General features: G+C 40.9%; 1 protein-coding gene across 1 annotated transcript in view; it reads right to left on the bottom strand.

Moving 5' to 3' along the window:
- Positions 1–7,842: 7,842 nt before the first annotated feature.
- LOC146752055 (receptor-type tyrosine-protein phosphatase T-like) overlaps positions 7,843–17,308 on the bottom strand; it is a 99,363-nt gene continuing 89,897 nt past the window's right edge. The window contains exon 6 of the mRNA XM_085533069.1: positions 7,843–8,652. Within this exon, the coding sequence (XP_085389195.1) occupies positions 8,297–8,652 (356 nt within the window). The 3' untranslated portion in view covers positions 7,843–8,296. The remainder of the gene's footprint in view (positions 8,653–17,308) is intronic.

Below are 17,308 nucleotides of genomic sequence, written 5' to 3'. Positions count from 1 at the left end.
AACAAGATCCAAGGATCTCAGGGTTACTGGAGGATCACATGGCTTAAGGATGAACGCGAGGAGAACATTCTTCATTTTTAATTACTGTCTCTGAGTGAAATGATTGAGAAAATTTCAGGTGAACGTAAATATTTTGTAGCAAACGGCTCCAATCAGAAGGAAAAACAACATCAAAAAAAACCACAACAACCCTTTTCCTGCACAAAGAAACTCAGCACTGAAGTGATTCAGCTCAGAACACACACATCCCCAGAAAACAGCCTGTGATTTGAAACCAATTTTTAGAGTGTTTTTCAGTACAGTGAGAATATCCCCCCACTGCTTTCATTTTAGGTTCTTCCATTGCACTTTTGGAAACGTACCCTTTGCTTAACACATCTAAGCAATCATTGAATGGTAGAATTGCTCAGGTTGAAAAGACCTTAAAGATTATCAAGTCCAACCATAACCTAACCGTACTATCCCAAATCTTAACAACCCTCCACTAAATCATGTCCCCGAGTACCACATCCAAATGGTTTTTAAACACATCCAGGGATGGTGACTCAACCACCTCCGTGGGGAGCCTATTGCAGTGTTTAACAGCTCTTTCTGTAAAGAAGTTTTTCCTGATATCCAACCTAAACAATGCAGTGCCTTCCCCTCTTTCAACAAGTGCTTGCTTTTAAAACCTCCTTGTTCTACTCCCAAGGGACCCCCAGTGTCCCAAAGAAAAGGCAGCAACAACAGGGTGATGCTGCTGATGCCCCCAGCCCCCAGGTGCAGCCCTGCAATACAAGGAACTGCCTGCAGCCTGAGATTGCACCCCTGCTGTGCTGCAGCAGTGCAGGAGCTTTGGGAGATTCAGCTCCTGATAGGCTGTAACATGCTGTACTGCTTGCTCACCTGTTTGCACAGAATGCAATTCCAGCTCTTTTACACTGAGGTTATTTGCTTCTGTGGGAAAAGAAGTAAATATTTGCTCTGCTGTGCCAGCTGGATCAAGGGAAAGCTATATATTGCACAAACCTTTGAGAGGAGGTAGGAAGAAGGCAGGTATTTGCAGTACACATGCACAGCACAAACTGAAACCAGCAGTGACTGAAAACCACTTTGGAACAAGCAGGAGCACAGGCAGCGCACAGAGGGCTGAGTTTAACTCTGTGGGTTTTAGGCCAGGTCAAAATTCAGCTTTCATGTCTGTGTTTCATGTTCTCTTCATTGAAATTAGGGTGATTTAGAAGGAAGACAATAACCTGTGGAGGACTGAGTATCCACGCTCACAATGATCACAGCACATACAGTATTTGGTACCTGAGATTGCCTTTGGTGCAGCGTTCATTGCCTTGTAGCTGATGTCCTGTTTCTTTGCCTCACTCCCTTCTCTGTTAAAAATAACTCAGTACTAACAACTTACCTATTACAAGCATTGCTAAACCAAACGTACCTTAAAAATTCCACGTTGGACAAATAGATCACTCTAAGACTTCATCTCCAAAGTGATGGACTTCCTCGATAAATAGCCTTCCTTGATAAATAATCTTTCAAGCTCACCAAATATGTTTCTTCACCCTTCCTTTACTCACAAATCAGCTTCTGGAGATCTGGATATATTCAAGGACTCCTTCCCTCCTGCATTATTCTTCATTTTCTAGTAAATGCTGGAAAAATTTTCCAAGTGCCACAGGGAGAAATCTGTTATGTTAAGGTTTCAGAGTTTGTTATTTTGGCACTTGTGGTTCTCCACGTAAATCCCTTTCCAATGGTTTCTGCACCAAGATTTTAGTTTAATACTTGAAGGATTATTGGCAGCTAAGGGGAGGATTTGTGGATGTTGAATGAAGTACATTGTAATAACAACTGTCAGGCTGATTATGATGCTCAGGCCTGTACGCCTCTCCAGCAACATCTGAATACTTTGATATGGTCACAGCTATGGCCTACATGAAAATGTCTAGAGTCAAAAAACAGTCTACTACTAAACATGCTTTAGAAGCACAGCTTTTATTAAATCACAATAAAAAGCTTTTATAAGCTAAAAGCTTATAGATTAAGTTTAAAGGAGGTGAAAGCATTTCCTTTCACTTACTTTGAGCTCAGTGGAATAACAAAGAATTAAGATGGCAGCAAAGCTTCCGTCTCCTATCAATCCCATGGCAAACAAACTGCACCACAATCCAAAGACTGTGGAGCTCGGGGTCTTTGCTTCTCCACCTGCAAAATGCAAACTGAGATACAGAGGGATTCTGGCACCCTCTGAGGAGGGAGGACAAGTCTAGCTCATTCCTGGCTTTGTCATATTCAGATGCCATAAAGTAATGGATCATAGAAGCATCCACGAACAAAAGAGGGGCTAAAAATCCATGCAAACAGACAAACCCACAACGAACTTTCAAGCTCAACCAGGGTGAGATCCAAATGAAAATGAAAAGTATTTATGAAGGTGAACTCACACACCAGCACATAAAAGGCTCTGTACTCTCATACTCCACCTGCTGGCTCTCCTCAGTAGGGATCAGTTGTATTTCTATGTTCAGTTTGGGTTTTCTACTTCTTTTTTCCCCGCTTCTCTCATAAGCTGTGCACCATCCCAGCTGATAGGGGTAAGCTGGAGAGCACTGGGCAGGAAGCCACACTCACCTTAATATTTCAACATCCAGTGGGGAAAAAGTAAAAGGGTAAAATATTCACGGCAATGTAAAACAATTGACAATGTATGGAACAAAACACTTTCTAAATGTTTCACAAATATTTCAGGGTTAAAAGAGTAAAGCGAGGCTAAAGATGCAGTGTTCTATTCAGTTCAGCCCCTACCTTGCTTTTGTGTTACATGCTGGAGCTTCTAAAAAAGCCAATTAAAGTGCCTTTTATTCTATGAAATGTTTAAAATTGGGCACTTTTGGTATACAAACCCTAAGCATCTGTTATTATTTGGGTGCTTTTTCATGCAGACTCGCGTACATCAAAATGAAAAGGCATTTATTTTTCAGCTGCCTTTAGAAAAGCAGAAAGAGAAGCGTAAGCAGGAAGCAGCGTTAGTCCCAGGACAAAGGTAGGTTCATGACTACACAAACACAGAGCTTCATGAATGCTTTGCAAGTGTGGGGTCTGTCATTTCACAATGTGAACTGTATAGAGAGGAAAAACAGCCTCCTCTCTTGGGTCACTCCCCAGTGGAAGCTCAGTGCTTCCCACAGGCACGGCAGGAACACACACAGTGTTCTCCGTTCCAGTTTCCTCCCACTAACTGGGCTTTTCACTCTCGTATAAAGCAACATCTGGAAATGATCATCTCATCGCACCCTCAAAAAGGCAGAGAAGCAGTAATAATATGGTAATAAGGGATGAAATTTTACGAGAGATGGCACTTAACTGAAGACTAAAAGACACCATGCAATTTCCATAAATTGCTTTTAGCAGGGGACTGAGTGACAATCAGGAAAAAAAAACACAACCCCACTCCCGGCCCTTTTTTTTTTGTGCAAATCATGGGCCCGACTTTCAACTGGTGTAAAATGGTGATGTTGGTACAGCAGTTCTGGTTGCACACAAACCCCTGAATACCATTTTGTGCAATGGTACTTTTAGGATCGTGTGGTGAAGAGACCCTCAAATCGAGGATGCTAAAATGAAGCTGCGAAAGCAAAGCGGAAAGAAGCCATCAGCGCGCCAAATATCCGCTTGTTTTGTTGCTCTCCCTTCTTTAAGTGAGCTTAAAAAGGAGAATCGAGCCATTATCTCCCCCCTCTGCATTTCCGCCTCTTCAGATCTGTCAGTTCAGGGTGAAACCCAGATGGGACTTGAGAGACAAGGAATATCAAGAGTGTCCCAACACAGCTGGCATGGAAACAGGTGCCAGGTAGGTTCTGTTCCTTTGGGAAAGAGATGCTGTCCCATCCCCAGCAAGATCTCCTCCTCTTACCATGAAAGCCTCATGCCTTTCTGAAAGGCTGGCCAGCCAGCCCACTCAGAATATGGTGCTATATTCATTCTGTAGTGCTATATTCAAACACCACTGTAGAAAGTCATTAGATTTAACACCAACGGCACCAAGCAGAAACAGGGGGATGTGGAAATGAATAAATAGACTTCAGACTAATAAATAAAAATAACCACTTCAGGATAACAAACTGCCTTTGCAGATAAAATGAAATAAATCCCTAGAATTTAAATCCATCATGAGCAAAATCCCACTGGAAAAAAACCTCCAGACCAAAACCCTATCATGACTGCTTCTACATTCATGAAAGTATTTATGCAGACTAAGATAAGGGTAGTCAATCCACACGCCTTGGGACAAAAGCTGATCTCCTGCAGGATCAGGATAAAGAAATTTCCTCACCACATGTGTCCTGATTCAGGGCAAAAGGAGACACGCTTTGCTAGGCTCGGGAGCTGCTAGAAGCAAGCCTTAGATCTGTGCCATGCTGATGAACTCCCACAGTAAATCCCAGCTTCTCCTCTGCACACTATCATTTCCCAATGCACTGAATGTACTGCCTGAACTTTGGCTGGGCTTCTCAAGCCTATCCACATAACCTGTCATACTCCAATCTGGCTCTTCAAGAGTCCTGTACTGTGAAGCATCCTGCTTCTCATTTCACCATTTAATTACACCCCTTCCTGCTCCCAGATTCTTTCTGTTCCTTGTAAGTCATCACCTTGTTACAGCTCAGACAACACAGTTGGTTGATGGCATTTTCCTCAGTTCCTTTCTAGTGTCCATAACTCCTAGTTACATACAATCAATCCTCTGTTCTCTGAAAGGTGTCACTTTGCTTTGACCACACTTCCACAGCTGGTGCATCTCTAACCTGGTATTGGCAGCTCCTCCAAGAGACACCTTTTGCCTGGGACACCCCTGGCACCAGCAGCACAAAGACAAAACAGAAACAACTTCTTCCTATGGAACTCAGCTCTTCAAACTGACACCATGTCTGCACTGTCCAGGAGGTCTGAATGTACCTATTATGGGCTACAAGAAATTAAAACCTGACAGATGAGGAAATTGCTCCACTCCAGCACGTCGACAGCCACAAAATGCATGTCATCAGGAAACACTACGCCCTTTCTTGCTGTTATTTAAAGGATAGATGCTGTTCTTCTGCTCCCCAAAAATTAGGAAGTGAGGAGGGAAAAAGGAGAAACCAAGAAACGTGCGTTATCTATTGAATCAATTAGACAGAGAAAGTCATCATCTCTCGTAAAAGGACATAAGCCATTAAGATGAAGTCCCTATTTTTCAATAACACCATCAGACTGTTTCCAAGCACCAACTGGGGATCAAGAAAAAGGAATATCATATTTCCTAAGTCTATTCTTATCTCTCCAGCTGCCATGCCAAAGGCTATTGAGGTGGAATGAAAGCAGAGTTTCAATCATCAACAAAACGCTGCAGCTCACGGACAGAGTCGCTCAAACAGGTACAAGTCCCACAGGCTTTGTGGGATCCACATATCAAAACGCAGATGTAAGATTGTGCCATCCTCAGCAGCTCACCTGCAGGGCTCTGTGGCTCTTGGGAACAGAAGCTATCAAGAGAAGAACAACTCATTTCATTGTGCTATACAAGCCTTTTTTTTGGGGAATATAGCAAAAACCAAACACGAACGGAACATGTGCCACTGAGCCTTGTGCCTTGTCTAGTGCAGTAAGAATAGAAAGTCCCTTACAACATTTACCAATAAAAACAGACAAGAAACATAAGTAAGTAACCCCAAATGTTATTTTCCAACATCAACAGGTAACGTTTCCCATTTAAGGGGAGTTATCACCTTAAAGGTAAATACAAAATGTTTTTGAAACTGTAAAAACTCAGTGTTTACCATGAACAGATGCTTTGGTTGCTCAGTTCACTCAGAAGATGGTGCTGAGCTGAACAGATCATTACTGGGAGCTGTGTTCAGACATATTATTTTGACCCTATTATCCCTTCCCTATTATTTTTGGGGGGAAAACAACCTAACATTTGATATCATCCTTTCCTCTAACTGCTCCTCAACCCTGTGTCTGGTTTTAACCTCCAACAGTCTTTCTCTTGTTCTCTTGTCTCTTCCCTGTGACTGCCAATGCACTGCCAGACCATTTAACCTTCTCATACCCCAAGTCAGGACCTATCACAGCCTATGGAAACAAACTACAAACAAAAATAATCATTTATTTGCAAGGGCAGGGTTTGCCCTTTCCTGCATCTGGCTTTTTCCTGGAAGAAAGCAAGGTAGGACTTACTTCTCAGTATCATTTCTAAATATCAAATATAAATGAAGTCCTGCAATACCATCCTGTGTGAAAGCAAAAGCTCCACCAGTGGGATAAAAAAAGAAATTATAAAAAATTATATACATTATATATATTATATATGTTATAAAAAATAAGATATTATCTAGTTTAATAAAAACTTTGTATTATTTCTGTTTATTTAAAGCAAGACTCGTTTCAAACAACATAAAACAGGACCATTTCACCACTTACTGATGACATACAAATGTGTGGGAGTTTGGTACTTCCCTCCCTGCTAAGAAAACACAATGACAAAAGAAAATAATGGGCTGAAAAAAAAGTGGAACTGCTCATCACTGAACTATTTAGAAAACAACAACTCTCTTTCAATTGATGTCATTCATTGGGTGCTGTAAGGAAAACCAAGGAGGTAGCGCTGCTTTCTTCATTCAGTACATTTCTGAAAGCCTTTACTATGAAAATTTTGTATAATTATACCAGAAATAGGTTATTTTGTAGTCCTGCCACCACATATGAAAATCAGGAAATACCACATGTTTTCTTGTCTATCATTTCAGTTAGCCCTTTCTAGAAGGCATACACCTTCAGACAGTAGGGAGGTCTCTTCCTTCGAGTCCATAAAGATCGCTACAAGTTCCCCCACCCAGTGCCCTAAACAAAACATAAATGCCACCATCATCAGCCTTAACAAGCTCTAAATTGCAACATATATTAACAGAATGACCTTCTCCAGTAAGATTTTCATTAGCAAACTAGGACGGAAAACAGCAAGTAGCACCACTTAGCCAATTTTAATAGATTATCTACATCATCCTTTATGACATCAGTTGATAATCAGAGCAAGAAATTGAGCAATTTGGGTTCCTGTACAAGCCGTCATAATGCACAAAGTTAACCACTTTTTTTTTTAATCCTGTATTACCTAGAAAGTATTACCAGACAGGCTTGCAAGTTTGGCTGTCGCAGAAAGTTGGCCTGCAAAGCTGCAAGAAACCCAACCTCAGCATGTCATAATTCCACATGGAGATGCACTGTGCCAGGTTATTTCTGCTGAAGGTTAGAAAATTTGACACCGACGTGACCACAACACTAGTGAATGAGGACAGCTGGAAGCACAGCACATGCCATTTCCCAAAGAGGCCAGCAGAACATCCATACCACTGAAGTAAAGCCTCCAAACATCTGTCTTCTGCCAATGTATAAGTGCTGAATATAGCAAACACCCAACTGCCAAATCCTTATGCTAAAGTTTCCTTTCTATTTTTTTTACCAATCAAAACTTCTCAAAGAGACTCCAGATGTTCACTGCTGTATAAGCCACACAAAAAGCAAAGGCAGTAGGGATGTGCCCCCAGCTCTGCCCTGCACTCTCAACCTGCCAGGCTTCTTTGGCAAAGGAAGAGGATGATGCTAGGGATACTTATGCTGTGAGAGACAGTGAGGAGCACTATTCTTGATTTCCATTAGTGATCCATTTATGAAAATGGGACGAATATACCTGAAACATGAAGAATGTGATCCTTTAATTTTAACTGATAAGTCCAAAATGCTTTAGAAAGATTTTTCATAACCTTGGATCAAAACTGATCTGTTCCAATATGAAAAGCAAAAAGGAAGACACTGTGCAGTGTTCAAATAGGTTTCTTTGTCAGAAGGTAGAGGAACAATCAGCACAATCAAATAGAATACAGAAATATATTCTAACAATTCAATGCTTACCACTTATCCCTGTTGCACAGAATAGCCAACACTGAACTGCTTCTACTTAAGAAGAACACATATTTTGCTATAAACTTGCAGGGTGAAAATGTGATAATAGTCAAGTCCTAAGATCTATTTGCCTACTGGAGAATCAGTTGAAAAGCTCTCGTTTGCTTGTCCGTTTCAACAGAAAGCAGACATACCCTGTGGAAGAAAGTCTTGCAAGCAAACACACTGCATGAATAAAAACAACACTCTCAAACACTTGTCCATGGATAAAAAGTCAAAACATACCTACAGCATATCAAAATCCATAAAGTTCATTCAGATCTCCAAAGAAGCACATCTACAAGAAGGACAGGTAAAGTCCTGTCTGTTAATGCATCAGTAAGCAAACCAAAACATCCATGCAGTACTGGAAAGCAGCAGAAACACTACCTGCACATTTTGTCCTTGTTGTGAGTGGTGGTCCAGGTGGTCCCGTGCCTCCTTCTCCAGGGCGAGTCAGCAGCACTCTGATCTCATACTCCACATCTGGATCCAGATGCCACAGTTTGTAATTGGGAGAGTCCACAATGTGGGTTTCTGCCCAGTTCCCAGTGGTCGTCCGATACTCCACCTCTTTCAGTATGATGGGCCCGTCTCCGATGATGGAGTTGGCGTTGGGTTTGATCCACAGGTAGGTGGCTCCGACAGCCAGCAGCTCAGGAGGAGCAATAGGAGTTGGGGGTTCTGTAGACAAAAAGAAATCATGAGAGGCCTGAGGCCTTCCACTATGTACCTGTAAAGCAAGTCTGCCCCCAGTCCATTGTTAGTTATTGAATTTTTCCTGTTATTTACCAAATCTTTCATTTGGAATATTCTTTTTATGAAAGTATTTATTGCTTTACAGAAATAAAACAATAAAAAGGCACTATATTTGTTTTGAAGTTATTGCCCCTTGCACTGCTGTATTAATGCAACTGGTAGCATTACCAATGCAGAAACACCACTTCAAAAAATACAGTGCTTACAAAGCAACTTCTGCTGAAAATATAAAGCACAACAGTCATACATTTAAAAGAACAGAAGGTTTGTACTTATTTCCTCCTTTACGCATACACATACTGGCAGTCAATAGAACATAGGAGGAGGAAAAGAAGTCTTAAATAACACAGATTGAGCACACCTGTGTAGTGCTTAAAATGACACAACTAGCAAAGAGCAGAAAACTCAAATCACTTGTTCATTCTGAAGTTTTATAGAGGCAAACATACATGAAAAATAGGACAGATTTGCAGTGAAAGCACTGGCTATTTGTCTGAGAAGGTACTGCAGTTACAAACACTGGGGATCTTTCAGTGGTCCTGCACTCCAGGCACCACTAAAACTGACTGAGAGCTTTGATAGCTCAGAGCTAAAAAAAACAAAGGCACCAAGGATTGACTGTGAACTTGCTTAATTTCATGAGCAGAAGTACCCAAATAAAGTCTGTGTGAGACTTGGAAGAGTGCCCAGATGTCTGAGAAGCATCACGAGGAACTCAGCCACTGAATATAACCTCTGTGATAGAAAAGCAAAGACAAGCACTGATATCTCAGCAGCACCCTGTGACAAAAGCCACTGATGGTCTCCTGAGCCCTGCCTGCCTGATCATCCCCCTCTGTTGGAAATAACACCTGGGTATTGGAAGCCACACGAATAGCATATGCTTTGTGGTTTTGAAAACCCGAGCTGAACTGTGCAAGATTATGAGCAATTTCATTAATTTCATTTAGCTTTTGCTCTGCCACACTCTAATGCAGTTTGCCTTCAGCCCAGAGGACACAAAACCTATTCTCTTGTGAAAACAAGGCAACGAAAAGGACATTTCTCTCTGAGAAAAAAAGAAACCTATGAATGTTACATCACGACATTAATTTTAGAGCCCTATGGGAATTACTCTGCAACTCCCACAGCTGATTCCTCACTGAGCACAGAAAACAGCAAGAGGGCAGAACCACGGGAATGGGGAAGAAAGGAGATGGAGCAACACGGGATGGAGGACCAGAGCACTTTCCCCTCTGGAGAAGTTTTGCAGGTTAACATCTGCTGAGTGAAGAGAAACAAATATACAGAAACCAGCGTAAATACAAAAGTACCAACTAAAACGTTACCTAATTCACCTCCTCTGGCTATCTAATCACAATCAGCTATGCAGTAAAGTTATTTCTCTAAAAATAAAATAATTAGTTTTCAAGAAATGCATGTTGATACATTATCATTAAAAATCACATCATTATAAATCTTAAATTGTTTATTGCTTTTTTCTTGGTGCAAGAGCATTAAAAGATGGACTCACTGATTTTTATTCCCAGTGCAAAAAATGACATCTTGCAAAGTCACATTACAGCTGAGCACAAGACAAATGAAATATTAAGCATCATTCTCCTGGGCTGGTGATGCTTCAACAACAGCATGATCCAGGTTACTCTGGGATTTGATTGCCAGTTAGAACAGATTTATGGGCCTGAGTTTAATTAATAGAACAGTTTGTCCTGCTAACCAGACATTAAAGTCTTGTCTAGCAAGTTTAGAAACTAATATTGCCAAAGCAATTTAAATTAAGACGGCATCCAGCATTACTTCCCTGTCTACTTCAGGACAGATCTAAACCACCTCCCCTCCACCTCTGCCAAAACAGGGTTTCCATTTTCATCTACCCCTTCATTTTTGTCTCTCTAATAACATTAGAGGAAGAGATGTTGCAGAATAATGGAATATTAGGAGTTGAAACTGTTGTTCTCATTTTCCAAACAGAAGGAGCAAAGATGAGCAGATGTAATTGCAATTTTTCAAGACTCAGTAACACCTCACTGCACATAATGGGCTCTTTCCTACTGGCACCAACTGGACAGGAAGCTACTTTTCAATATCACTCTTTGCCAAACTATTGCAAGTGATCTTAACTAGTTATTCACTATTTAGCACAACTAGAACATAAACCAGGACCTTTTTTTTGGCCATTATAACTAAACCCACTTGTCAGTTACAGATGACCAGCCTCATGCTAACAGCTTCCTTTTGTAATTAAAACCTTTCTGCAACCTCGATTAACAGGGAAACAGATTGGGTCTGTACACATGTAATTGCAATCAGCAGTATTTTAAGCATCATTTGATCCATCCAGCCCATATTTTATATAGCAAGCTTTGTCCACCATGTTGCTCCCTTTCAGCCTTTATCCCTCTTCCTGCAGACACTGCAGGGAAGAGCACACCTGGAACTGGGCTGCTGCAACTGGGACGGCATCTAGCCTGAATGCCAGTCCCAGGATGGACACAAAAATGAGGGTTCAAGAAAAGAAAAGACATAGTACAAGCCCAAAATAGTTACTGAACATGCATAGATTTTACCCTGCACACAAAGTAGTTCCAATTATGCAGTCAGTGATGGAATTCAGGGTGTACTCTTCTGCCCTCCATAAGAAGAGCAATACTTCACATACAGCACCCATTTTACTCTTGGACAACCGCTTCTGGGTATCTCTACCCTTCTACTGGAATACTTCTCTACCTGACAATTCTAAGCAATTGCTTTAATTGAGCTCAAAAGGCTCCAAAATGAGGGAGAGAAAAGAGGATGAACCGAGTGCTCCGTGACAAAGCACTGGATGCAGCATGGGTGAAAAAGCTTGAAATGAGAACAGAGTTTATGTTCTATACTTAGTTTTCCAGTTATCTGTATAGTTCAGTGGTAAAACACTGTAAAGTGGACCAAAAGATGGAGAAAGTCAATAGAAGACTGCTAAGCTCTGTCCGTTGAGATCAATCGCGAAGGAAAACGGTATTATAGAAGACAAATTATTTGCTGGAGACACCTTCAACACGCTACTTTTTTTCTCTCCCATAAAGATGATGTAAGAAAATGTTATGTTGGAAAAAATCAACAAGTCTGTTAGAAACGTGGCAGGAAGCAGCTGGTCCATCAGTCCTTGGTAGAGGTCTAAACAGTTCTGGAGCTTTTAATGGAGCTCCCAATGAAAACATGAAATGTTACAGATTTTGATTGCTGCAGTGAAAGAAACTACAGTTATCTTCATAGGAGGTGCTGGGTAATCCTTTAAGTAGTAGATCAGTAGATGACCAATGTGTAAGCAACTGTAAAATGTACTAGATTGACTATCATTCAAGTAAAAGGCATGTAGTTGTTCTCCCAGCAGTGTGACAAATACTCCCCAATCAGCAATGACTTTCATCTCGGAAATGCACCCAGAGGTACATTAAGATTATTTCACAGAGTGCTTTTTCTGAACTCTTTTTTGCCAACTTCAGCCCAACTTACCTCTCACATCTAAAACCCCTGTGTGAAAAAGCAAGATGAGATTGCTGAAAACTAAGCAGCCTGTTCAAAAGCCAAATAGAACTGAGGGAAAAACTCCCTTTTGGCAGAAGCATAGGAGGAAGCAGACATGGCAAAAAATGTTTGAAAATACAGTTGCAAGAAACACACTCAGCCTAACTGGAACAGAGCTAAAGCCATTAATTTTATTATCCATTACTAAATACAAACAGAAACTGTTGATTATATTCCATATGGAGATAATCATAGAAGAGGTAATACCCACTAGGACAACCAATGAGCTATTTAAATGTTGCAGTGAATGTCACTTGCATTAATTCTGTCTGAAAGTTTGTATCATCTTTAAGAAAAAAGAGAGGCGATTCCTGAACAAGCCCTTGCTTATTGCCTATTCTAAACCACTGCAATCCCAGATGGAAAGCAATAATCCCCTCACTAAGAAAAAGACCTGAGCACGAAGCTGGAAAGGAGCACAGCTGAGATCTTGCTATATCAATCCTTGTGAAAGAAGGCTGAAGTTCCATCACCATGACATCCCTGATCTGTCCAGAGGAAAAGGGCAAACTCTACCAAGAGACCTTTAGAAAACCTCCATTGTTCTCCCAGGCACCAGAAAGGAACTGCCAAAGAAGCTGTCTCAAATTGAGACGTGAAAACAGGAGAATGTTGAGGGGTTTTTTTGTTTGTTGCTTTGCTCTAAATCAGAGCTTCTGATTTCTATAATAAAGTAAAAAACGTTCTATGCCAAATTGGCACGCTGCTGATGTTATTTTTTGGGGTTGCTGTTGCAATTAGATGGCTGTTTTTTGCTTTTTGGTGTTTTGAGACTTCATGCAAGTATCTCATGACAGAAGGGAATTATGTGAACAGCTTACATCAATTACAAAAGATTCAAGAAAATTAATTGGCAAAACTGAAGCCATGGAATGTTGCTGCTTTTTAAACAGGGATAGAAGAGACTGATCTGAGAGTAAAACAAAAGGGAAAGTAGCTGATGGCTTTACAGAGAGTTAGTTAATACTGGATACTTTTTCTTGCCCTGCTTCCATAGACAGCCATACACATGGGAACACAACATCAGCTCAACCTGATCAGCCCAAAGGTCTGTCACACTCAAAAACCAGTTCCAAGTCTACTTCTAGCAAAGCATAAGAACAGAAGAGTTACATGTTGATTTTCTACAGCACATAGTACTACGTAAGGACTTCCCAAGCTCCCTAAAAGAGTCTCCCAGTATCTGTATCATCCCAAGTAGTTTCACAGGACAAACCTCCAGCTGACCAGAGTCTCCACCTGAACTTAAAAATGCACCAAATGCAAGAACTCAGCTTAGAAATGTCAATAGCCGATTGAATACTGAAACATCAGAGCTGTTTTCACTGTCTACTGTGATACAATTCATAAGAGAAAGGCATTAGAAAAAAATCAACCCTGCATTTGCATGTTGGCCAAGAGATGATTTAAGATAAAAAAGAACCCCTATTGTTACAAGGCTGCCTGAGCCATCCAGTCTATACCTGTCACAGTGCTTGATATCCTGTAACATCAGTAGTACATGTCCTGTCTGTAGCCAGAAATCCCAAAGAGCAGCAAGACAGCTGCAGCCTGCCCAGACCCACATGCACACAGCCAAGAGCACAGGCTCCAACTACAAGCTCAAAGACACACAGTGCTTTTCATTCTTTGGCGGTTAAAGAGCTGGGGATGGGGAGCTGCTATTTGCTGGACAAGCAGGATTTGTGTTTCCAAACCTGATATTGCTTATTCCCCTACTAATAGGAACTGTAACCACAATTTTCTCACGGCATCCTCACTGAGCAGGTGAAACGGGTAAAGATGAGGCCAGAAGGCAAATGTCAAGCTTCTTAGAACCCTTTTTCTTCTAATAAAACAAAAACTGCAGAACAGAACATAATTGTGTGTTTTTTGGCACAACAGCCACAAACAGTGGCTACTGAGAATGTACATAATTAAATTTACATTTAAGAATGCAAACCCAGCTGTTTTTAGAAATGAAGTGGCAACACATTGAAGTGCCACTGTTGGGATTTTTCGTACCTCTGTCCTTGAAGATAAATCTGTCACCTTAGCACAGCTGTGTTGCACACCTTGTTTGTAATGACAGCTTCGAGCCAGTCATGTAAATGTCTGAACAGCATCTGTGTGACTCCTTCTACTTTTACACCCCTGTAATGAGCATTTTAAGCTCTGAATCATGGTATTTATATTGCTTATTAAGAGCACGTTACTGTTATAAATGCAGCCATTGAATTTTGCTTTCCAGTGACTGTCTGAACTTCCAGTTCCATTAACTGCACAAAGAAACAGCATGAGGATTTGACGAAATTTAGCATGAGACCATTTCACTGCACTGACAGACACGGTACTAATAGCTCTTTTGTCTATAAGAGAGACATTCAAATCAGTCTCTCGGTAATGCAATAGGCTGACAGCAATGGCATATGTCAACTGTGTTGGAAGAAATGTGCCAGTGGCGTTAATAAAGTGATTCATTAATTCACCTGCATGGGTAAATTGCACCAGTCTGCCTACTCTCAAAGAAAAGTGCCCAGAACCAGCTCTAAAATCAATAATTCTGAATATTTAATTAAAGCAAAAATCCACGGAAGAGAGAGAAGACAATGCCGGGTTTCTACAGTCTACAGAACAAAGATTCATACATCCTAAGGATGCAAAAGCCTTTCTTGAGAGAAGCTGGTTTTGTATCCCGTTATCCCATTTGTATCCCAACACAGCAGTCCCAACCTGCAATCACCACCCTTACAAACATTTCACTTCTCATCCTTCACAAGCACTCCTGCACTGCATGCAGAGGCCCAGCGGGTGTGCAGGTGCCTCGTTGGCCCTCTTGAGATCAACACTGCAGCCATTCCTGGGAACAATCAGAAGATTTTTATGTGCTTAACAATCAAAGACTTACAGAAAGAATGGGAACTTGGCAGGCTGGTACTTAGCTAAAGATCCAGGACACTGGAGTAGTAACTGGGGAGATGCAATTAGATGCTGCCATATTGTTTAATGCATTAGCAAATTAATGTCAGTCCTTTCCATGTGATACTCCTTCCAATGCAGAATTTACTAGCACACAGTAAGTAGCTTCAGTACGGTATGATACAGACCACACGTCATAGCATGTCATCTGCTTCTCACTTTTGCTTTCACGGCTAATATCTCTGCCTGCAAGGGACTGGACACAACATCATGATTTGATCAACTGTCTCCTGTCTTACAACAAAAAGGTCACCTACAAATATTAGCCAATGTCCACCACGTCATGAGGCAGGAATTCCTTCCCAAAAACTGAAGTTGTAGAAGACTCGGTCAAAAGTACTGGCATCAATGTCATGGGGAAGCAGAAGGAGCAGATACAGTGCAGATCTATGTGACAGATTAAGCTAGGAAATGCTTTAGTTTCCAAAAGCATAAGAAACAAAAGGTTGTTGGTATTTACAGTGGGAAAGGTGGAAAGTGGGAGGTTTTGTGTAGAAATGGAATTGCAAGTTGACAGCAAGGCAATCACAGCGATCTGGCTGAGAAGGACAGAAGTGAGAGCTGAAAAGGCACAAGTACAGGAGATCATACAGAGAATAAAAAGCAGTAAAACAAAGCCCATATGTAGAAGAAGCAGGGGAGAAAACATATGCGATCCAGAATGGTGTCAAAGAACTAAACAAAGTGGTCAAAAAACTCAACGCAATGGCAATAAAACAAGAGCAGAGCAGATCTCTGGGGATAGTAACTGTAATCACAGAAAGAAAAAAGAAGCTATTGGAGCAAGATAACCAATATTTGACAAGATGCTCATCTTCTGACACTCCCAAAGAGCTAATAGTCAAAACGTATGGAATTATATCCTTTACATCTCACAGCAGGGTAGGTGTAGTACTTTTGTTCTAAAGAACTTGCAGCCTGATGAGAATGAGGAACACACTCTCTATACATTTCCCCCTTAAAAAGCAGTGGAAATACTCCTCAGTGATTTGAATATGTCTGTTCTAAATTAAGCAACAGAGCTGCCTGGGTTTAAAGAGGGGAATGCAATGAAGTTTGTTAAGAGGTAAGATAATTCAGAAAACTTCTTGAAACCTTTTTGAAAGCACTGCAGTCACCAGATAAGACAGGTGGAACAAACCCTACTTAACAAAGTTTATCAGTGTCATCCTATTAAACAGAGATTTATGAACTTACCCTGAGACCAGAAAGAGTTGGTACAGTCCATCACCCCCTACCAACTCTTCTCCTAATTCTGTTATAGGTTAAAGGAGTGGGGCACGGATACTGATTGGGAATTACCATAGCATGCTATTTCATTAGCCTTTCATACTGTTAGTCTCTCAGAAGCTTAATCTGAATCCCACCAGAGCCTCCAAGGATGCTTTCATTCTCTAATAAAGAAGAAAATAGCATCGGATTAGTTGAACAGTATCTCATTTCCCAGCGTAAATTAAGTGAATTAGATGGAAGACTGCTCTAATTGTAAAGCTTATTACAAGAACCCACATAGATTAGAACTGAATGCTTCTCTTTGAGTCATCATTTGTAGTGTAAAAGAGGGAAAAAAGAAGGTGATTGTAGACTCTCCCAAGGCTCCCTAATGGCTCAGTATTGACGAGACACAACTGTATCAAAAGAATCAAAAACCTCCACTACTGTAGCAAGACACACTCATAAGTATTGTGCTCTCAGAGTGCTAGAAGGCAACCTTTCTTTACACAGATAGGAGTGCACAGGCAGTCTCCAGCTAATCTATGCGAGCATCAAGCTCCCCAGGGTTGCGAGTAATGGCCATTTAACTCATTTTTAATGTTTGTGTGATCTTCTCAACCACAGAATAGCTACACAATGACATCATGACAAGAGAAACAGCATCATGCTCCTTGTTGCTTATGGAATGACACTATTATGGAATACCATTCTTGTTACGGACATCTTTCACGAGAGACTCAACACAACACACTCCTATGTGTTAAGAACTTACATATCCATGAACTGATGGCAATACTCTAAAATTTAATGTGTAGCTTCTATATATTCAAGCTTGTACTAA

Source organism: Coturnix japonica, unplaced genomic scaffold, assembly GCF_054131305.1.
Source record: "Coturnix japonica strain WE unplaced genomic scaffold, WE-NBRP24 Scf053, whole genome shotgun sequence".
Classification (NCBI taxonomy): Eukaryota; Metazoa; Chordata; class Aves; order Galliformes; family Phasianidae; genus Coturnix; species Coturnix japonica.
This window is presented reverse-complemented; position numbering and strand designations above follow the sequence as displayed.